This window comes from Octopus bimaculoides, chromosome 20, assembly GCF_046866305.1.
Source record: "Octopus bimaculoides isolate indiv1 chromosome 20, ASM4686630v1, whole genome shotgun sequence".
In the NCBI taxonomy this organism is placed as follows: domain Eukaryota; kingdom Metazoa; phylum Mollusca; class Cephalopoda; order Octopoda; family Octopodidae; genus Octopus; species Octopus bimaculoides.
Genome location: NC_142947.1, coordinates 35,825,459 through 35,849,653, shown reverse-complemented (window position 1 = coordinate 35,849,653; position 24,195 = coordinate 35,825,459). Strand labels below are relative to the sequence as shown.

General features: G+C 37.2%; 1 protein-coding gene and 1 long non-coding RNA gene across 3 annotated transcripts in view; one reads left to right on the top strand and one right to left on the bottom strand.

Annotated features, from left to right (window-relative positions):
* Positions 1-12,862, bottom strand: part of LOC106875444 (cytoplasmic dynein 2 heavy chain 1) — a 309,460-nt gene extending 296,598 nt beyond the window's left edge. Inside the window, exons 1-3 of one of the 2 annotated variants that reach the window (XM_089338346.1) lie at positions 12,588-12,862; positions 10,265-10,455; positions 8,008-8,317 (exon numbers count right to left, since the gene is read on the bottom strand). In XM_089338346.1, the coding sequence (XP_089194472.1) occupies positions 8,008-8,317; positions 10,265-10,450 (496 nt within the window). In that variant the 5' untranslated portion in view covers positions 10,451-10,455; positions 12,588-12,862. Of the gene's footprint in view, positions 1-8,007; positions 8,318-10,264; positions 10,456-12,136; positions 12,441-12,587 lie in introns of those variants that run through there. The other variant, XM_089338347.1, reaches the window with a different exon arrangement.
* A 1,589-nt stretch (positions 12,863-14,451) lies between these two features.
* On the top strand, positions 14,452-22,705 carry LOC149131677 (uncharacterized). The gene is made up of 2 exons (XR_016237652.1): positions 14,452-20,861; positions 21,437-22,705. It is a non-coding gene; the product is annotated as an uncharacterized LOC149131677 (long non-coding RNA).
* The last annotated feature ends 1,490 nt before the right edge of the window (positions 22,706-24,195 follow it).

The window sequence follows — 24,195 nt, the reverse complement described above, 5'->3', positions numbered from 1 at the left end:
TATTATATATATATATATATGTATATATATGTATGTATGTGTAGGCGCAATGGCCCAGTGGTTAGGGCAGCAGACTCGCGGTCATGGGATCGCGGTTTCGATTCCCAGACTGGGCGTTGTGAGTGTTTATTGAGCGAAAACACCTAAAAAAGCTCCACGAGGCTCCGGCAGAGGATGGTGGCGAACCCTGCTGTACTCTTCCACCACAACTTTCTCTCACTCTTTCTTCCTGTTTTTGTTGTACTTGTATTTCAAAGGGCCAGCCTTGTCACACTGTGTCACGCTGAATATCCCCGAGAACTATGTTAAGGGTACACGTGCCTGTGGAGTGCTCAGCAGCCCCTTGCATGTTAATTTTACGAGCAGGCTGTTCCGTTGATCGGATCGACTGGAACCCTCGACGTCGTAAGTGACGGAGTGCCAACAACAACAACAACAATATATATATATATATATATATATATATATGTATGTATGTATGTATGTATGTATGTATGTATGTAATACACACACACATATATATGACAATGTTGAACTGAGTTGTTAGTGTCTCTAACTAACTGCTGTAGACAGTAGTAGCAGCTTACCATGGCAGAGAAGTAGACGATGGTTGTGTTGTTGTGTTATTTGTCAACGAGCTGCTAGACAATGCAGTAACACTGTGTACAAGACAAGTGGCAGATGTTAGTGATAAATTACAATGTTTGGTGCAATTATTAGAATTGTCACTTATTAACCAGTTCAGTTTAAGAAAGTATCAAGACTGATTTACATCCGTTGGTGTTGTTCCAAGACAGGCAAATCAGCAGAATTTCCAGAGCGTCAAATACGCTGTCTTTGTGGTATTTGTTCTGCTTCTCTGCACACGAGAAGGTGATGTGGAAGTGCCGTTATGCGAAGCTGCTCAACATGGAGAATACAAAGGATGAAAAGGGACTCTGTCATACTGACCCTGCTGACAGAGTTGATAGCAATGTGGTAGATAAAGCAATCATGAACATGAAGGGACGGGAAGCTGTAGGTCCATCAGGAATAACTGCAGACATGCTCAAAATATCACATGTGATACAACATATGATAACCATCTGTATAGATAATCAAATTGTACAGGATGCTGTCTGACACGAAGACTGGAGTAGCAATATCAATGTAAATTATTACAAAGATAAAGGAGATGCATCAGAGAGAAACAACTAAACTGGCACTAGTAGTTTGGTTCCTCTATAGTTGCTAAACTGGCACTCCATCGGTTATGATGACGAGGCTTCTATTTGATCGGATCAGATCAATAAAACAGCCTACTCATGAAATTAACATGCAGGTGGTTGAGCATCCTACAGACACACATAACCTTAACATAGTTCTAAAGGGAGATTCAGCATGACACAGAATGCGACAAGGCTGGCTATTTGAATTTCAAGTACAATTCTATCTTGTAAGCTGAGTGGACTGGAGCATTGAGAATTTAAGTGTCTTGCTCAATGACACAATGTGCCACCAGGAATTGAACTCACTGGTGAACTGAATACCCTAACCACTAAGCCATGTGTCGCCACAAGAGAGAAGCAACTACAGAGGAATCAAGATTAGTATAAAGGTCACAGAAGGGATCAAAACCCGATAGGATGAGGTTTAGCTTTGTCACGTGAGAAGGCACCACAGATGCATATTTCTTAGTGAGGCAACTGCAGGAGAAATACCTGGTTAAGAATAAACCACCATTTCTAGCTTTCACTGATTTGGAGAAAACATTTGACAAAGTACCATACTTAGTAACTTGGTGTTCAACGAGGAAACTAGATGTAGATGAATGGCTTGTGAGGGTTGTACAAGCTATGTACAAATAGGCCGTAAGTAAAGTGAAGGACGACAAAGATTTCAGTAACAAATTTGACATGGGGGCAGAAGCAGTTTATCAAGGTTAAACCTCAGCTCCCTCCTATTGGTCATAGTCCTAAAGACTAACACAGAATGATTTAAGACTGGAAGGCTATGGAAACTCCTACATGCTGAGGATCTAGTCCTCAGGGCTGAATCTATAGTGGAATTAATGGGGAAATTCCAGGCATGGTAATTAAACCTAGAATTGAGAGGTGTTAAGGTAAACTTAGCAAAGACGAAGGTTTCAGCAAGTAGGAAAGAAGACAGAACCCTGTTTTCTTCAAGGAAATGAATTTGCTTGATATGTAGAAAAGGAGTAGATAAAAACTCCATAAACTGTACTTGATGTAAGCTATGGACACATGAGAGATGTAGTGAAATTGTTGTCAGATTAATAGAGAAAGTAAGCTACAGATGCACTGGAGCAGTACGTAGCAGTACCACTCTTAAATATCTGGCTGGTTCACTAGAAGTAGTTGATAGCTTTTGTTACCTAGGAGACTTAACTAGCAAGGGAAATGGTCGCTCTGAAGGTATGGCGGCCAGAGGAAGAATGGATTGGAGAGAGTTCAAAGAGCTTCTATCACTGTGACAACAGAAATCGTTTCCCTTAGAATAAAAGGTTGATTGTACTATGCTTGTATTAGAACTGCAATAACAATAATGATGATGATGATGATGATGGTTTCAAATTTTGGTACAAGGCCAGCAATTTTGGGGTAAGGGACAAGTCAATAACACTGACCGCAGTGTTCAACAGATACTTATTTTATTGACCCCCGAAAGGATGAAAGTGAAAATTTCACCTTGATGGAATTTGAACTCTGAATGTAAAGATGGACGAAATGCTGTTGTTTGCCCAGTGTGCTAACAATTCTGCCAGCTCACCGCATAAATAATAATTAATAATGATGATGATGATGATGATGATTCTTTCTCTAATGGCCTCCAGGGCCATAAGAATATTGAGGACAATACAAAGGACAGTGGAGGTTTACATGGAAACAAGAAGAAGTAGTAGTAGTAGTAGTAGTAGTAGTAGTAGCAGCAGTAGTAGTAGTAGTTCAGCAACTAACTTTGTTTATACATTCTGTAATGGTTTTGGATGAAGAAAGCCACAATTTAATAAAATCTTAGCGTACATTGATTTGTCAGTCGAAGAACCTGATACGAAATTAAATAACTATGGCAGAATTGTTCTTTACCCAACACAAAAGCATGTTATGATTTATAATTCTATTCCCATTTTATTTTATGTTTATGCTGCAATTGGTTTCCAATAATTCAGACATTCACAGCAACAGAAAAGATGGTTTAGTGCCAAGTATTTTGCATAGCATCAACTTCTAAACCATATTGTAAAATAGTAGCAATGGAATTTTGAAACCCATGGCTGAAACTAAAAAACCTCAATTGCCAGCTTCCATGAAAAACTGCACGCCTTCCATCAACCTGTAGTGTCTATCAACAGGAAATATGAACTATCCTATTGCTGCCACCGGAGGTACACTTTCCTGAGGAACATCAAACTACTGGCTGCCGACAACCAAGATATACTATCTTAATACTGACTGATTCTCAATCAAGGCAGGATTCCCAACTATCAATGCCTACACAGGCTGAGGGTTTCATCTCATGAATTTTCTTTATTTTTTGCATATTTAGTCAGAAAAATGGAAACAATATTCAAAGCTCTTTCAACCATTTGTTTGGAGATATCTCTTATGGATGTTCTGTGTTGGTAGTGGGTACATGCCACTGACAAAACACAATGAGAGAGAAATGTGTATCTAGTAATCCCACTGCTGCTGTTGTAAGACTCGTGTCTCTTATTGATAGTCTTTCACCCTTTTACTTGTTTCAGTCATTAGACTGCTGCCATGCTGGAGCACTGACTTAAAGGCTTTTAGTCAAAGAAATCAACCTCAGGACTTATTCTTTGTAAGCCTAGTACTTATTTTATCGATCTCTTTTGCCAAACCGCTAAGTTACAGGGACGTAAACACACCAAAATTGGTTGTCAAATGATGGTGTGGGAACAAACACAGACACAAAACACACACATAAATATATACATACATATATATATATATTTGCCCTTATTTATAATTGCTTATAATTTTCACTTTTAAAGGTATTTTTAATATGCTGGCCACTTTGATGAAATTTTGGGAAAAAATTTTATCCTATATTAGAAGTATATATATATATATATATATTGATAGAAAGGGCAACAAAAGAAAGAGACCTCGATATTATGTAAATAGAGGAATTTTTCTGTAAAAATATATGACACTTATTCAATAGCCATGATAAAACTCAGAGTTTCGGATGCTGGGGTGAGAACCCATGCCACCGTCTCTTCAGTTATCTGGCCATTGAAAATTCCTGTGAAAAATGACAAGGTTCTGGGTAAGGCCAGAACAATGCGAAGTAAATGCAAGGCAAATCACAAGAAAACAAATATATGAATTAATGTAGACTTACCTTTCATTCAATATTTCGCATTGTTCTGGCCTTACCCATGATCCTTTATGCAATATATTCTACACAATGTTTCACGGTAATTATTCCATATCTATATTAAGGTGATTCCAACTGAGCATTCTCACCTTCTCTCCTAAATGTGAGTAGCCCTGTAGCTGCTCTACAAGAAGAACCTGTCTACCAACCCCTTCTCTCAAGCTTTAACTCCTCATCTATTAGCATAAAGGTGCCTACCTCTCCCACGTCAGGTTTTGTGGTCTTGTGAGCTGCATGACGGCCTTACAAGTGCCAGGGGCACAAAAACTGCTCAGCAAATGCTGTAAATAGTAGGCATTTGGAAGGGCATTCAGTCACAGGAACCATGCCAAAACAGACACTAGTGTACAAAGCAGTCCTTAAACCCATCAGATCCTGTCAAACCGTGTCAGCATGGAACATGGACATTAAATGATGATGATGATGATGCTATATAAGTGTGTGCATCTATATATATATATATATATATATACACATGCGAGCGTGATCATTACCAGCGTCGACTTCCTGCACTTGTGCCAGTGGCACGTGAAAAGTCGTTTGAGCGAGATCATTGCCAGTGCCGCTGGACTATGCAGGTGGCACATAAAATACACCATTTTGAGCGTGGCCATTGCCAGTATCGCCTGACTGGCCTTCGTGCCGGTGGCACGTAAAAGCACCCACTACACTCTCGGAGTGGTTGGCATTAGGAAGGGCATCCAGCTGTAGAAATTCTGCCAGATCAGATTGGAGTCTGGTGCAGCCTTCTGGTTCACCAGTCCTCAGTCAAATCGTCCAACCCATACTAGCATGGAAAGCGGATGATGATGATGATGATGTATATATGTCTGTCGGTATGTATGTTTGATCTTTCTTTGAATTTAATGTAAGATCTTGAGAGAGTTCCCAATGTTTGTAAATATATGGTTGAGCTGGAGTGTTAGTTGAACAGGTGATACATACACCCAGGTGTGTGCAACTATTCTCATAAGAATTTCAAATGGGGATATCTTACAAATCTTCACTGTGCCACTAATAGACTGGATTTGGAGAATCTGCATCAATTTCTTTTGCTCTTTGTCTGTGAAACTGAGCATTTGTTGGATTTTTTTGTAAATTTGTTGGTGTATGTATGTATGTGTATACATGTATGATTCTGCTGAGAATAATAAATTACAAAATTATCCAGCTGATTAGCCTGACAATAAAACAAACATGTTGCTTGTTGCGCACTTCTCAAAAGACAATAGAACTGTTTACAAGTGAGTTCCAGCAACCTAATCAAAACATTGATAAAACTACTAATTCCAAAGTCATCTATTTTCTTAACAATGCCAATTTATGTAACAAGCACATATATGCACATGAAAATTTATATGACAGACAACATACACATACAAAAACACATGCTCATAAATCGACAGTTACGCTGTACAATTAAATAAAATCACAATGACAATTATTTTTTCAAATACTCAGCATGCAAATAGAAGTGTGTGTATATAAAGACGTACAAATATATATATTCACAAGCATGTATATATTACATGCGATCACAGTTGCCATCAGCTTTTTTAGCATTTGCTGTTTTATGATGGTTCTAATTACAGGAATCTCTGTCCATTCTAGAAACTTTTTTAATTGATGTCAGCTCATCATCCAGCTGCCGGTTTACACATACATAATTACATATACATATATATACATGATCATTGCTGATTAACAAACAAACGCATTGATCAAGGGGCATCTGAAGACCAGGTGGTGGTGTGTTAAGCTGAATGACTAAGTAAATCTACTTCCCACATACATACATATAGACATACATACAGACATACATATATACATACATAACTGGAACTGTACAAATCTGTAGAACTTTCCAGAGATTTGTCATTTATGTATCTATGAGCATGTCTAGACATATAACTATATGCATGAGAATATTTACATAAAACAAAACATACAAATCTGCACATCATCATCATCATCGTTTAACGCCTGCCTTCCATGCTAGCATGGGTTGGGCGATTTGACTGAGGACTGGTGAACCAGATGGCTACACCAGGCTCCAATCTGATTTGACAGAGTTTCTACAGCTGAATGCCCTTCCTAATGCCAACCACTCCGAGAGTGCAGTGGGCGCTTTTACGTGCCACTGGCACGAAGGCCAGTCAGGAGGTATTGGCAACGGCCACGCTCGAAATGGTGTATTTTACGTGACACCGGCACGAAAGTCAGACAGCTGGTGTTCTGGCAATGACCATGCTCGGACGGTGCCCTTAGTGATTTACTGGTACAGGTGCCATCACGATTTCGCTTTCGCTTGCCGCAACAGGTCTTCGCAGCAAAAAATACCTGATGATGTTGTTAAAATTTTAATGAAGAGGCCTTGGATCAAAGTTAAAAACCAGGTCTTTTTCTATTGGCAAGAAATCTTGAAATAAAACTGAATAATGACATACATACATATATAGTGAAGGCAGATGGCCTAGTGGTTAGGGTGTTGTACTTAAAAATGCTTGATTGTAAGTTCAATTCTTGGACCAAGTAGTATGTTGTGTTCCTGAGCAAAACACTTCATTCCATGTTGCTCCAGTTCACTCAGGTGTAAATGATAGCCCTGTGACAGAGGGAATGGAGGAATGTTGGCCTGTTCACTTAGCCAGTGGGTTGGCATTATTTGAAAGCTAAAATGATGCAAAGCGCCTTGTAACCACTGATACAAAACAACATCTGATAGTCTGGTCATTCACGTGATATATATATATATACATATATCTATCTATCTTTATGTGTGTGTGTGTGTGCGTATCAGTGTGTGTCTTTGTTTGTCCCCAACACCACTTGACAACTGGTGCTGGTGTGTTTATGTCTTTATAACTTAGAATAAATTCCAGGATCGATATACTCAACCGAAAATTCTTCAAGGCAGTGCCTCAGTGTGGCTACAGTCTAATGGCTTAAACAAATAAAAGATAACATACATATATATATATATATATATATATATATATATATATGGTTAATGAGAGATGTCTCTCATTAACCAAACACATAACGAACACTATGAAAGTGACCATGCTTTATCAGTAAGCTACCAGGTATAAACCATTTGTTTTATTATCTAATATCTAATTATATATATTGGGTTGTCCGGAAAGTTTGTGCCGATTTATAGTAGCTTACCTTTCGACTTATTTGCCATGAAATCACCTCAATTCTGGGAAGAGGGTATTTTCAAGTTAAAGGAAAGATGGAGATGCATTGTGCAACAAAATGGTTCATATTTGATTGATTAAAAATCTAGTGGCAAGTATTTATCGACCTTTTTCTTTCCTTTAAAAATCGGCACAAACTTTCCGGACAACCCAATATATATATATATATATATATATATCACCAGAGAACCAGTGTTGGTTTGTTAATGTCCCGATAACTTAATGGTTGAGCAAAATAGACCAACAAGACAAGTAGCAGACATTATAAATATAAGTACAGGTGTTGACGAGTTGGACTAAAACTTGCCAAGGTGGTGCCCCAGCATGGCCACAGTTCAAAGACTGAAATAAGTAAAAGACAAGAAATAAAAGAGAAAAAGATATAAAACCAGAAACCAACCTCCAAAATTGTCTTCATCAAGATCTGCATCCTTTTTGTCTCCAGAAGCAAGATTCTGTTTTCTCAAAGAAGATTTCAGACCAGCTATAAGTTCAGCAAGCAGTTTTTGGAGTTGAGGATCCATCAGCTGATTCCAGTTTGTGTCCTCAAGAAATACTGGCGCATAAAGGCTTTTGATGACATTGTAGAAGGTATTGAAAGGGGAATCAATGATGGAAGAGATACAGATGTTATTGTGTAGGTTGTCAGGAGTTATAACTTCCAGTCTTAGTTTGAAGAATATTAAAACCTCTGATGGTACTCTGTCAACCTAGATTGTGAAAAAAAGAAAGATTATTTTGATGTAAAACTAGGTTTATATCACAAAGAAAAAAAAAAATATATAGACATGGCTGTGTGGTCAGAAGCTTGCTTCCCAACCACATAGTTGCAGGTTCAGTCCCACTGTGTGGCACTTTGGACTGACCAAACCTTTGTGAGTGGATTTGGTAGACAAAAACTGAGAAAAGCATGTTGTATATATATACATATATATATATATATATATATACATACATATATATATATATATATATATATATATACATACATATATATATATATATATATACATACATACATATATATATATATATATATATATACATACATATATATATATATATATATACATAAATACATATATATATATATATATATACATAAATATATATATATATATATATATACATACATATATATATATATATATATATACATACATATATATATATATATATATACATATATATATATATATATATATACATACATATATATATATATATATATACATACATATATATATATATATATATACATACATATATATATATATATATATATACATACATATATATATATATATATACATATATATATATATATATACATATATATATATATATATATATACATATATATATATATATATATATACATATATATATATATATATATATACATATATATATATATATATATACATATATATATATATATATATACATATATATATATATATATATATATATATATATATATATATACATACATATATATATATATATATATATATATATATATATATATACATACATATATATATATATATATATATATATATATATATATATAGTTATCGCCAAGCCAACATGGCAGTCCCAAAATTAGGACGAAAGCTGCCGTGAATTAGCTCCAAGAAGCCATCGCCTCTAGCTAGCTATGTGACACACGAAACCTGTGTCCTTTATAACCTTCGAACAGGGGAGGTCAGCAGTGTCCCCCTGCTGGTTTGGCATCTGCAGACTAGACTAGTTTCAGGGTGTTGCCCCTTGTCAATGCAGAGTAGCCAAGCCTTAGCCAGGCGGCGCTGCTGACTATCTGCTCGAAGGTTATTTATCTAATTTCAGTGGAATCTATCCACTGGTTTTCAGAAATAGAGTTATTAATATTTCTAAGTCTCTCTAAAGGAGACTACGGCAGCGGTACTGGAAATTAATAGTTATCGCCAAGCCAACATGGCAGTCCCAAAATTAGGACGAAAGCTGCCGTGAATTAGCTCCGGGACTGCCATGTTGGCTTGGCGATAACTATTAATTTCCAGTACCGCTGCCGTAGTCTCCTTTAGAGAGACTTAGAAATATTAATAACTCTATTTCTGAAAACCAGTGGATAGATTCCACTGAAATTAGATAAATAACCTTCGAGCAGATAGTCAGCAGCGCCGCCTGGCTAAGGCTTGGCTACTCTGCATTGACAAGGGGCAACACCCTGAAACTAGTCTAGTCTGCAGATGCCAAACCAGCAGGGGGACACTGCTGACCTCCCCTGTTCGAAGGTTATAAAGGACACAGGTTTCGTGTGTCACATAGCTAGCTAGAGGCGATGGCTTCTTGGAGCTAATTCACGGCAGCTTTCGTCCTAATTTTGGGACTGCCATGTTGGCTTGGCGATAACTATTAATTTCCAGTACCGCTGCCGTAGTCTCCTTTAGAGAGACTTAGAAATATTAATAACTCTATTATATATATATATATATATATATATATATATACACACACACACATATATGTGTGTGTGTGTATCTTTGTGCCAGCTCAAAAGACTACGAACCCCAAGAGGTGGGCACCAGCTTTACTTTATGAATGAATATCTGAGATCAGATTTTATAAATGGGAAAATAAAGAACAACTTGAACAGGTAACCATTAACTTACGCTATTGTTGAACAATATTTGCTTTGTGTTGCTTTTAACATAACAAGACAAGATGGTTGTACTCTCATCATCAAGGAAGTTATTGAGGCTTTCATTCTGGTACAAGACATTGTTATCTTTCAGCTGGATATTGAAATGATTAGCTACAGATGTCAGTAGAAATTCTTTACGGGAATCTCCAGCCATGTTTTCTATTTAAGAAGAGAAACAAGAAGAAAAAGAAACATCAGAAAAGCAAATCAGTTTATATTATTAGTGTAGAGTGTACGAGAGCAAAGAAGCATAATTGTTAGCACACCAAGCAAAATGCTTAAGTGATATTTCATCCATCTTTATGTTCTGAGTACATTCATTTCTTTATTACCCACAGGAGGGCTAAACATAGAGGGGACAAACAAGGACAAACAAAAGATTAAGTCGATTACATCAATCCCAGTGCGTAACTGGTACTTATTTAATTGACCCCAAAAGGATGAAAGGCAAAGTCGACCTCAGCGGAATTTGAAAGTGAAACGATTTCTTGCTTAGGAGCTCCAATTTGTGATGGAAGAGAACATAATCTCCTTAGACTTGTATAATCTGACACCTAGAATACATTTTGCCTGCCCAAAGCATTTTCGTAAGTTTGTCCTACACGTTCATGCTTGTTTTCAGGCTTTTAGTTAGTCCTTGTTTCATACATTCTGAGAAACTTTCCTTTCGTAAGTCCCAAATTACTTAGGTGGTTGAAAAAAAAATTGGGACTGTATACCATACATGATGCATGGACGCCACGGAAATGTCCTGTATATACAGGTGACACACGGGGTAAGCAAAGGGTTAAATCGATGCCAATCCAGGACTGGTATTTCATCTTATCGAAAGAATGAAGAGCAAAGTTGTCCTCGGCAGGACTGGAGCTTACAACACAAACGTCTACAATATGAGATGTCTGGCGCTCTAATGAATCTAACAAACGACCATATCTTAAATTAAACCATCCTGATACCGATTTCATGGAACTGATGAAACATAGAAGGCAAAGTGGACTTGCGCGATTCGAACTCAGAAGGAGAAGGGACGCAAACTAAATATTTATTGCAAGGCACTTTGTCCTCCTCAACTGATTCTGCTAAGCCATCAGAATGGTGATGCAACTTTGTTTCAGAGAAAAACGTTAAGTCGATAAAAAAGCAAATGAAAATGCAACATTAATAAAAACTGGGAAATAGCCGATTTAGATCAATGAATATCTCATGTCTAGAACGACATTAAAGAAAAAGAAAATAACAAATCTGTTTATTGTCCATGAACAAGTTATAAATTTTAATACAGTCACCTCATACATTTATATAAAATAAAATAAAAAACTTCAACCGACGGTATTATAAACATTAGATCTTACGGTGCAATATACACATGAATAACTTATAGTATAAAACGAAGGAAAAAAATTACTTTCTACGTTTTTTTTATTATTATTATTCCTTTAACTTCTAAATTTTGTTTTCCATTTCACAAGAAAAAGACTTCATATACTGTAAAATTATTCAACACAAACGTAAGAATGTTAATTTTAATTTCACTGTGTCAAAGTAAAATGAATGAAAGAGCTTAATTAAGTTCGGCTCGCAGTGAAAGTGTTTGATTGTTAAAGTTAAATGAATAACTTTAATTATTTGCAATATATAACTTAAAAAAACAAACTGTTAATGTAGTTACGAAAACTTGTATTTTGACAGTTACTTTCTAACTTTAACGATTACCCAAACAAGTAATTTAGTCACAAATAAATATATATATATATCTTTAGGAACGTTGGATCTTGAAACATATATGCTATAAATAATAGCTTATCTACTTCAAGATGCAACGTTCCAAAAAAAGAATTACCTTTTCATGTTCTCTTGAACTTTATAAATTCTCAAGTACAAGGTAGAAGTAAATGTAAAATTCTTAAGACATCAACAATATTCATGCATATATATGATGCTCTGTGTGTGTGTATATATATATAATGCGTGGGTTTTATTTTTCACTCATTTAGATGTTGCAAATGTTCTTTGTAGCCCTTGCTAATTAACGATATCAAAGTAGTTAACGAAACACTTGTTACACTCTTGCTTGATATACCACGGCAATAATTAAACGACATTTGAATGTGGTAAACTGTGTCGTTTCCCCTAACACCGTCATTAGTTCCCATAACAACATAACATTGATAGATGCAGCAAAAGAAAATTAACGAATAAACAGCCTACTTCAGCAAAATTTTCGATTATATTCAACAATTTGCTTAGGAGAAAAATAATAAAAATGTCACAACAGAATATTAAAAAATTACCTTTGGAAAAAGAACATCGGATAACATGAAGGAAACTCGGCGCCCAACTTATCTAAAGTTTATCCAGTGGGCGGTGTAAGTGAAGACTTAGAATAGATTTTACGACTTTATTATTATTTTTGAAAAGAAAATGTTGATTGATTACAATAATGAAAATACTTCAGACACAAATCATTAATCATTAGTATATACCTAACTATTTTCAGTAAATAAGAGCAGAAAACTTGTGGAATATGTTGATAAGTATTGAAAGAAATTTCGGAAATTTTTTTATTAAGATATTATTGTCATGAAACACCGAAAAACAAGCTAAAAGCTGCAGACTGATTGGTTGACTGTTGTCACGCTTTTGCTTCCATGGTGTTCGGTGTTAGTAAACAGTCGAAGCATTCTCTCTCTCTCTCTCTCTCTCTCTCTCTCTCTCTCTCTCTCTCTCTCTCTCTCTCTCTCTCTCTCTCTCTCTCTTTCTTTCTTTCTCTGTCTGTCTGTCTCTCTCTTTCTTTAACCTCTTCTTTTTTCTCTCTCTATAATCTGCTCCTGCAAGTCTACGTCATTGCTCGTTGCCTTCAATTTATGCACGTACATGTTTTACACACACACACATATATGTACTAGACTACCCGTGATCTGTTGGGTCACCGGTAAACTCTGAGTTTCCCAGCAAGAGAGTTTTGCTTCTTAAGTTGAAAAGATTTGGCTGCTATTTCTTGCACGCCCTGCTACCACGTAACAAGTATTTCGGGTCCTTTATCGCAAATAGCTGTTACGTGGTAGCAGGGCGTACTAGAAATAGCAGCCAAATCATTGGAGGGGAGATACGTTAAATGCACTCGAAAATAACTATTTCACACTGAAGTTACAAACGGATCTTTTACGAAATATCTACCGTATTTTTAAAGTCATATTCACTTCGGAATATTTTTTAAATGTGCCTAAAAAAATCCAATTTTTGTAGTGGTATTCACTTGAAAATAATTTTAAAAAGCATTAAAATATTGTCTGTTTAAAGAAAGCTAAGACATACAAACATACTGTACAAACAGCTTACATTTTTGAAATTTTATTCACTTAGAAACATTTGTAAATGATTAAAATATTGTGTTTAACATAAGCGAAAATAGAAATTGCAAAGAAAAGAAATCTTCCAGGATGAAGATTATTTTCGACACATTTTTCCATTATGCCATTATGCACCGTTTGAGGCATTTGTTACCCTGAAAATTTTTAACACCTTGACCAAGAAAGGGTGCTTAGCACCTGAATTCGGAGTGTCGGCAAGCGCTCACTGCCTTCTGCTAGTCGGACAACGCAGTCGGTAGAAGTTCCACCATGGGGTTTTATAGGAGATTAGTAGATGGAGAGAGCGATGACGTACTCGGGGAAAACTCTGGGCGTCGACAGGGATCAACTAATTTGTCTTTTCTGGAGGACTGTCGGGCCAGGGCCTGTGGATAACTTCCAGAAATCCCTGGCCTGGCAGTGCTACCGGGGAGCTCTGCTGATTCGAGACAAGCTCTACAGACACAGAAGTGCTGTCAGACGGACCTGTCCGAGGTGTGCGCAGGGCGATGAAACCGTCCTGCATGCATTCGTCCAGTGTCCGTGCATTACTGACCTGTGGAGCATTGCCGAACTAGCTGTTGTCACGTGTAGGGCGGATCCGGTTATCAGCCGAGTCCATTGTGAGGAACGCCCCGCCGCCTTCTTTTGGCTGGAAGGGAAAGGCAGTTTTCCCCTGCAGTGTGATGGACGAGGTTGAAAGGACTGAAGACAGACACTTTCCTCTTCGGCCGAACCCTCATTGACTTTTACAAGTTCCTCTTGAAAAGGAAAGTGAGGGTTGAGAGGGAAGTACTGCCGCCACTCTATTAAGTTTGTTGAAAGTTGGGTGAATGTTGCGAAAATGGCTCGTGTGAATGGGCCTACTCTGAATTTTTGTCCTGTAAGCCAGAGCAGTTGAGGGGAAAAGGGATGTCTACCTGGCGTGCCCTTGGCGGTCGGGGTGACCAGGATGTTTTGGGTACTCTGGTTGGCCTTGGGTGGAACTCCCCACTATTGGGGAATTTTGTTTTTTTAATTTTTTTTGTTAGCTTTTGTTTTTAATGTTTACAGGTTTTTTCTGTTTTAAACCCACCTGTCCCTTGTTTTGTATTGTCCCTAATTGTTTTTGCGTTCGGCCCTTGAGGCCAATAAAGAAAGGATCATTATTATTATTATTATTATTAGGCAGCAAATTGGCAGAGTCGTTAGCACGCCGGACAAAATGCTTAGCGACATTTAATCCATCTTTACGTTCTGAGTTCAAATTCCGTCGAGGTCGACTTTGCCCTTTATCCTTTCAGGGTCAATAAATTATGTACCAGCTGAGGTCAATGTAATCCACTATCCCACTTCCCAAAATTTTCAGGCCTGGTGCCTATAGTAGAAAGGATTATTATTATTATTATGAAAAAACCACAGGTCTTGTGAAATACAGATACCCAGTGGTTTTCATTATAATAATAGCTTTATTATCTTGGCTGATCGAGTGTTATTCTACTTGTTGATGCCTTACCATACAACATGTGTGTGTGTGTGTGTGTGTGTGAGAGAGAGAGTGTGTGAGAGCGCGCGCGCGCGTATGTGTTTGTATAAGCAACTGTAAAGCTCTCTTGGCTATCTTTTGCTAAATGTAAAGCTAATATAAAATATGAGGATACGCCTCTTCTCTGGTTCACTTTGATTTCCTGGTTCCATCAGCGACATCATTATTAACTTGTAGAAATTATTTCTGTCTTGACCTTTTGGCTAAGTTGATAGGTCGATATGACTGGTGACTATGATGAGAGACCAGATCAATGGACAATTATAATTACGTTGATCCGGCTAATTTTAATCTAAACGAAACGAACATGTCAAGCCGAAAATCGATGATAGCAAACCAAGAAATATTGGGGTGTTTGAATTTTTGGTGTTCGAAATTAGGTACCTATTCACATCGTGAAAATGTAGATGCTTCGAGAAGATGTGAAATAAATAATTTCAAGAGTGGGTGAGTCTCAAAGCAAATTCAGTTACACACACACGTATATATATATAGAGAGAGTATTCCTTCTATGATAAAACTGTATTCGGAGGCAGGGCCCTGGTTTGGGAATTAAAAAGTTTTGAGAAGTGTGGACCAACTTGTTAACCATTATTATTCCCGGAAGAGGCGGCGAGCTGGCAGAATCATTAGCGTGCTGGACGAAATACCTTGCAGTATTTCGCCAGTCGCTACGTTCTGAGTTCAAATTCCACCGAGGTCGACTTTGCCTTTCATCTTTCGGGGTCGATAAATTAAAAACCAGTTGAGTAGTGGCGTCGATGTAATCGACTCATCCCTCTCCTCTCAATTTTCACGCCTTGTGCCTAGAGTAGAAAGGATTATTGTTCCCATATCTATTTTAACCCGGAATAGTAGCACTGTTCAGGGTTCCCGATATGGGGTTAATTAGCATGTCACGGAACTTTCACTAACAGACACCCAAACGGGCCCAGCGGAGATGAGGGCTTTCAGCTCTTTAGCTGCTCGTCTAAGGGAAGGTAACTTCATTAATATCCTGCATCCTGATATCTACTGGGTTCATAGCACTTGTTGCACCAGACCAATACAACTTCAAGGAGAAGAGAGTGGGACTGGTTCTGCACAAACTATGCCTACTATACTAATAAACCTCATGCAAAGGCGACGAATTGGTAGAGCCGTTAGCACACAGGGTGATATGCTTAGTGTCATTTCGTCCACCTTTACATTCGGAGTTCATCTTCTGCCAAGGTTGACCTTTGTCTTTCGTCCTTTCGGGATCGATAAGATAAGTACCAGTTGAGCACTGAAATCGATGTAATCGATTTACCCACTGTCCCGAGTATGCTGGACTTGTGCAAAAATTTAAAACCAATAATAAACCCATGCTGCCTTGTGGAGTAATTTATTGAGCGCTTATAAAAAAAAGATTAATGAAGTAACCCCCTACTGAAAATCCGGAAGGAGGAGCCCTAAGGTAGATATGTGTGGTCTTACTTAACCAATATGTGGTATTCCCTGTGATTCCCTGGATGTTGCAGCCGTACTGAATTGTCTTTCCTTCGTGACTTATCCATAAGTGGAAAGGTGGTAAGTGTAACTGAGGTTAGGCACTTACTTCTGGAAAGAGCCCAGGTACAACAGAGATGGTTAAGCTACTGTTTTTGCAATACGGTCGACCAACGACAAAAGCAAAGCCAACCAAATCAAATTAGGTTTAAAAATAAGCAAACCGAAAATTAAAAATAATAGGACTACAAAAGTCAAGAGGACGTACACACGGAATATATTAGGTTGATGCTCAGTTGTTGGCACTCCGTCGCTTACGACGTCGAGGGTTCCAGCTGATCCGATCAACGGAACAGCCTGCTCGTGAAATTAACATGCAAGTGGCTGAGCACTCCACAGACACGTGTTCCCTTAACATAGTTCTCGGGGATATTCAGCGTGATACAGTGTGACAAGGCTGACCCTTTTTGAATTACAGGCAAAGCAGAAACAGGAAGTAAGAGTGAGAGAAAGTTGTGGTGAAAGGGTACAGCAGGGTTCGCCACCATCCCCTGCCGGAGCCTCGTGGATCTTTAAGTATTTTCTCTCAATAAACACTCGCAACGCCCGGTCTGGGAATCGAAACCGCGATCCTATGACCGCGAGTCCGCTGCCCTAACCACTGGGCCATTGCGCCTCCACACTGATGCTCAGTATAAGATGGAAAAAAGAGGAGGTGTGTAAACGTGTCAAGCATGGCGCTTCACCAGAAAGAAGAAAGATGAAAGGTTCGGAGAGAAAGAAAAAAGTCCCAGAAAATCACCTTGGATGGATAAACGGTCGAAGACTACATCGTGTCCCACAAAAATAGCCTTCAAAACATTTTCCATTCAAGTATTTTTTTAACGCGATATATAACAAGATATTCATAACGACATCCACGTTGAGACTCTCTCTAAGAAAGACATATTTAGATAAGTTTATCTTCGCGTGATTTGTTGTTTATCCCCAGGCCAATCCTGACTCAAATGATCAAATGTATTCCAGTGGTGACCATCACGTCAGACATCAGTCTTTGATATATCTATTTATAGCTACAGATATGCTTGTGTGGTTAAGAAGCTCGCTTTGCAACCATGTCGTTTCAGGTTCAGTTCAACCGCGTGGCACTTTGGTAAGTGTCTTCTACTATAGCCTTCGGTCGACCAATGATTTATGAGTGAGTTTTAGTAGACGGAAACTGCGTGGAAACCCGTTGTATATAGACAGATAAATAGATCGTTGTTTATGTGCTTGTGTTTGTCACTCCCACCACCGGAGTTGTTTTGTTTACGTCCTCGTAAGTTTGAGGTTCGGCAAGAGAAACCGATAGAATAAGTACTTGGCGTAAAAAATAATAATAAAAAAAATAATAAAGACATAAGTACTGGAGTTCGATTTGTCCGACTAAATCCCTTCCAAGCGGTGCCCTAGCATGGCCGCAGAAACAAAGAAAAGAAAATAACGTCATTGATTTGAAAGCGATCCAGTTGTTATGCTGTCAATAACAGTATGGATGGCATCAGTGATTTTGTAGTTGGTGGTAGTGAGGTTGTTCTTTAACCTCAAATTAAATCTGCTCGAGCACACATGACATTATATCCATGCATGACCATCCTGTCTTTTTTTTTTCTAGATACAATGTTTCTAGGACCATATTATTCAATGTCTTCTTTTTTTTTAAAGATTGTGAAATGATTCAAGAGAGAGACTTGGCTCCTATGCTGCTTGTGTTGTTACCAGTGACGAGGCTGGTATCATTACTAATTGTCATTGGACAGTGAACTGACCGAATCGTTGGCACGCCGAGCAAATTGCTTAACGACGTTTCGTCCGTCTTTCGTCTTTATGTTCAGAGTTAAAGCTTTGCCGAGGTCGATTTTGTCTTTCATCTTTTCCGAGGTCCATAAAATAAGTACCAGTTGAGTACTGGCGTCGATGTAATTGACTAACCCCCGTCATAAAATTTTAGGCTTTGTGTCTATGGTGGAAAGAATTATGACTTCATTTTGAGCCGACAAGATTGCAGAATCGTTAGCACGCCGCGTAAAATGCTTAGCGACATTCCATCCGCCCTTATGTTCTGAGTTCAAATTTTGCCGAGGTCGACTTTGCCTTTCATCCTTTTGGGATCGATAAAATAAGTACCAAGTGAATACTGGCGTCGATGTAATTGACTAACCCCTCCCCTCAAAAACTGCTGATTTTGTGCCAAAATTTTAAAGCATTATTACAGATTCTCATAGGGCGGCGAGCTGGCACGCCCGAAAACATGCTTAGCACCATTACTTTCAGCTTTACATTTTGAGTTCAAATTGCGCCGAAGTTGACTTTACTTTTCATGCCTTCAAAATCGATATAATAAGTATCAGTTGAGCACTGGGATCGATGTAATCGACTTAACCCTCCCCTAAAATTTCAGGCTTTGTGCCTATACGGATTCTTAGCTTGTGTGGGTGTTGTTGCTCTTGTTTTCGCGAATGTTGTTTAACCACAGATCAATCTTAATCGAGCAGACGTATGACCAAAGTCGTTGTATCCACAGCATAATCCAATGCGTCTTTCCTTTTATTTTTACAAGATACTAGGTGATTCGGGGATGAATCACGTTAAGCTGCTATTTCTAGCTGGTCGACGGATCGCATAGACTCATTTAATGACATTCCGTTTAACGATAACTCATGATTTTTTTTCTTAAGCCCTACAATTCATAAAGTTAGTTACCCGGCTTCCATAGCCAGTCCGTTGCATAGCTCAAAGCCAGCAGTCTTAGGGAAAGTGATAGTTAATTTCATCGACTCCAGTACTCAACTGGTACTTTATTCTATCAAAGGACGAAAGGCAAAGTTGACCTCGGTGGGATTTGAACTCAGAGCGGAAAGAGCCAGAACAATTATCGTCAAGCATTTTGTCTGACACGCTAATAATTTTGCAAGCTCGCCGCCTTGATAATTATATAATTCACATCAATGATACTTTATTTCTAAATCATGAAAATGGAAACGTAAAGACGAAGAACAGTGTTGTAAGTCGACCGATTGCCAAATTATGCCTGATTTTAGAAGGAGACAAGTAATTACATGGATTTGCATCTATACCTATTATAGGATTTTGTTTGGGCCCCATATAGTAAAGAAGTGGATGGAGAAAATGTAGGTTGAGGGTGATGTGCTAGCAACCCTCTCCTCTTACTGTCTTACAAAGTAAACAACAACACAAATAACTACGCAGAGGCAGCCATGATTGAAACAAGAACAAGATCAAGAAGCATTATCAAAAGAGAAAAGAAGCATGGTCATTCCTTACCCAAGTGAACTTATCTTATCGCCCATCACTTGTTATGCGCTCATAAATTAGTTTGATAGTTGAGCTCTGATTGGCTGTATGCAAATGAGTTCATAACTGGGATCCGGAACTCTCGAGGGAAAAAGTTTTCGCTGGCCAGCCCGGGGCTATAGTAGAGGACACACTTAGCCAAGGTGCCGCACAGTGGGACGGAAGCTTCTCACCTGCACTGTCACACCTGCTCCTGAGTAATTGCAAATAAATGCTAACCATAATTATCGTTTTGAAAGTTTAATTACTACAACATAATTCAATAATATGTTGTGTGAGTGTTCGTTAGTTGTTTACACGATGTTGAGCGTTCATATTGGATTCACATTCTTCGCTTCTCTTTCGTTCCAAAACTTTTGAATTAGGGTTGCTAATTTAACTAATTTCTAGCTGATGTATTTTAGCACAACATAGCTAATCAAAATAATCACCGAGTTGATAGCTACAAATCTAGTTAATTTCTTTAAATAATTATAGCACGTTCTAGCTAGTCTTTTCAGTGTTAGTAATTTTATAATTATAATTACACGGCCTAATCTTGCTCCAGAGCAAAATGACTGTTTGATTTATGGCCAAATGACATTTAGCGATTTTTGAATGGCTATAGAAGTAGTAACAATCGAGGACATAATCCCCCCCCCCCCCCCCTGCATAGAATTATTTCTGTTTGAAATGGCCTCTCTCTTAACGACCTCTCACTTAACGATTGGACGTTTGAAACAAACTCAGTCGTTAAACTGAAGTACAAGATATCCACGATGGCTATAAATGGCAGAGTTAATATCCACGGCTGCTCATGTCCATAAGAGATATTTTCTTAGACGAACACCGCAGTTTAGAAGGTTTTCAACATATAGACGCTTTAAGTATGTATTACAGATCGCTAATTTTGAACTTAATATTGCTTGCATCACTATTAATGAATTTTTTTTTCAGCCTGCAAGCTAAATGCGATGTCGGTGGCCTTTCAATTACTTTTTACTATATCAGCTATCAGCCGACATGACATGACATGGATATTTACTACTGATGAAGCTCACAAGCAGATATACGGATCCAGCAATTTTACCACAAATGCTAGGCAATCTCCGGCTGTGGCTGCTATTTTTCTGTGTTACAAGACGAATACCGCAGTTTAGAAGGCTTTCAGTAGTATACACACTTGATCTCATATATATATATATATATATATATATATATATATATATAGCAATAAGAAAATGGAAGGGATCAGGAGTTGGTATTCATCAACTTATAGACATTATATTATATCTTTTTTTTTTTTTAAAGACAATTATAGCAAAATACATACATGTATAACATATTATGCTTTACATATATAATATATAAAATAATCAGTAATTATTAAAATTATTTAATAATTACTGGTTTTTTTATATTTTCATATTTTAACTATTTAATAATTTTTATATTTAACTAGCAGCTAAGCCCGGTTTCACCTGATCATAGAACGACGCGAAGAGAGAAACGAAGACATAAAAAGGAGGAAGAAGTGGATACGAAGTGGTGTTTGGGCGATGGATCTTGGTAGAAAAAAAAGAATGTCATGGTGAGTTAGTAAGGAGAGCAAAGCAAGACTGGACTTATGTGGGCTGGCAGGATGATGAAAAAATTACGGAGTTGAAATTGGAGCAGTTGAAGTTGCCGTTGTTATCATTGGAGTGCCTCTTGGTAGACAACATTCTTCGTCCTTCCCTCGAGTGCACAAATAGAAAGACCATAAGGACAGCCAACGTACAATTGTGCATGTGAGAATACTTGCTCTGTCAGATTCAAACCAACCGCTTGCACTGATTGTCCCTGCGCCTTGTTGATTGTCATGGGAAAGCAGAGCTTGATGGGAAATTGCATGTTTAAACTTGTAGGTCGTATCGGAGTGGGTAAGGGACATGGGAGTTATAAGTATGTCTTAGCCAGCGGCCAGTTCATTCAAGATTGTTGCCTACAGAACTCGGGAGCACAATTTTTTGATAATCATCCGCGTACCATTGCACATTATTGGAGCATCTAAATTCCTTAGCAGCATGATTGGCGCGCCAACTTTCAGATGCAGTTCGTGAGCTGGTAGTTCTGCGGGTCCCCGCTTTTGTCAGATTTGTCATGGGCCGGCCGGTCTATCTCAGATACATGGGAAGCTGGATTAAATTTTTCATCAACACAGTGGAGCCGAAATAGATTTTTTCAATGTCCAAGGGAAGCCAAATCGCGAAAAAGTTTGAGAAATGCTGATCTATAACGATGGTTTTTATTTAGGCACATCGTAAAAGTAATTATAATGAATTGCTTAATATAAAGAAAAGTATGTCTTTTCAAGCAAATACAGTTAGAAAAAATATTTACCATTTCAAGTCATCACTAAAAACAAAGCTCATCAATTTTTTAATGAAATAATAATTTTATTCTTTTATTCTAAGTTGTAAATTTTGCCCGAGAAATAAAGCAAATAATCACCAAATGCATTGTTAAAAATCTGCAACTCGATAGCAAATATCTCCAAATTGATTTGAAATGCATAAATTTAATAATAACAATGTTTTGGGGATTCCGGCTCGAATGACATGAGTGTTTTTGTTTCACTTTTGACACGTAATACTTAAATAGTGGAGGAGATATGATGTTGTTGTATGCAAGAGAGTTAAATTTTTTTGACTAAAACACAACCGGGACCCTAAGTAAGGCATGTGCAAAATTTGAATGAAATTGATTGTGTAGTTCTGGAGTTTTAGGGATTCACACAGACGTATATTCTCAATTTTATATATACATAGATCATTTTTATATTTTAATTATTTAATCATTACTGGTATTTTTATATTTTATATATGTAAAGCATAATATGTTATACGTGTATGTATATTGCTATAATTGTCTTTTTAAAAAAATAAATAAATAGACATAATACAATCTCTATAAGTTGATGAATACCAACTCTTGATACCCTCCATCTTTTATTGCTATATAAATTAAGGGTAAAATAACTTTTCCGCCTCACCCATTTATTACATTCAGTAGTGTAATTGCCATGCAATAAAAACACTTGTGTATTAATAATTGGGTATTCTACCAGCAGTAGTTGAAATTTCAATAAGATTGATCTTTGCCTTCTACGCTTTCTAAGCCGATGAGACTAGCAGCAAAAGTAATATATGTTTGTGATTTTGTCGACAATATCGTTCTAACTTAGAAACAGGTTTTGTAGCTCGTGTAAGGAGGGAAAAAGAAACGGAAGGAATAAATAAACTCTTTAAAACTTAATTAATACTTTAGGCATGATACAAGCATGAAAAAATTGCTGCAGATCCTCTCTTTCAAATTGCACGAGATGTCATACTTATGTAAGAAATTACCATTTAATAGATAGCTGAAAGTCGAGTTTATTGTTGAAAAGTTATACATATTCTATAAGAAAAAATTTACTTTTTTTTTTTTCTTTTTTAAAGAAAAAATCCATTTAAACTAGGAATTTAGCTTAAAGACAAAATCCTCATTCTGAAAAGAAGTTAAAAAGAAAACAACTTTATTGATTATTTTATTATGTTCAATCTAAAGGAAGTACGAAAGAGAAAATTCTTTAATCTCATAAAAATTAAACACTTGCATTTTTCTGTTTAAAATTATAAGCTTAATCATTCGTTTAAAACAGGAGCAGTTTATACATACTTCATTATATACATTTATAAGCATAGTTTTTCCTATGTATATTGTAATATCATATGTATATTGTATTATTCATACATTATCATATATTTGTTAGGTACACAATTCGTATTCTTCATAAGGCTGCGAGCTGGCAGGATCGTTGGCAGGCCGAACTAAATGCTTAGCGTCATTTCGTCTGTCTTTATGTTCTGAGTTCAAATTCTGCCGAGGTCAACTTTTATCTTTCATACTTTCGGGGTCGATAAAATAAGTACCAGTTGAATAATGAGGTCAACGATATCGACTTAATCTTTCCCTAGAATTGCTGGCCTTGTGGCAAAATTTGAAGTCATTTCTCATACTTATTGTACTACACTTTGGCAATTTTTGATATCCTGACATCTGAAGCAACTGAAGAACCGGTTATTGCAAGCAAAAATAAATATTGAAAAAATGCATTTGGCCAAATTTGGACACATGATAGTTTAACATAATAGCAACGATATAATCTTTTAGAACCTTGGTCTCTGATAAGTTAGC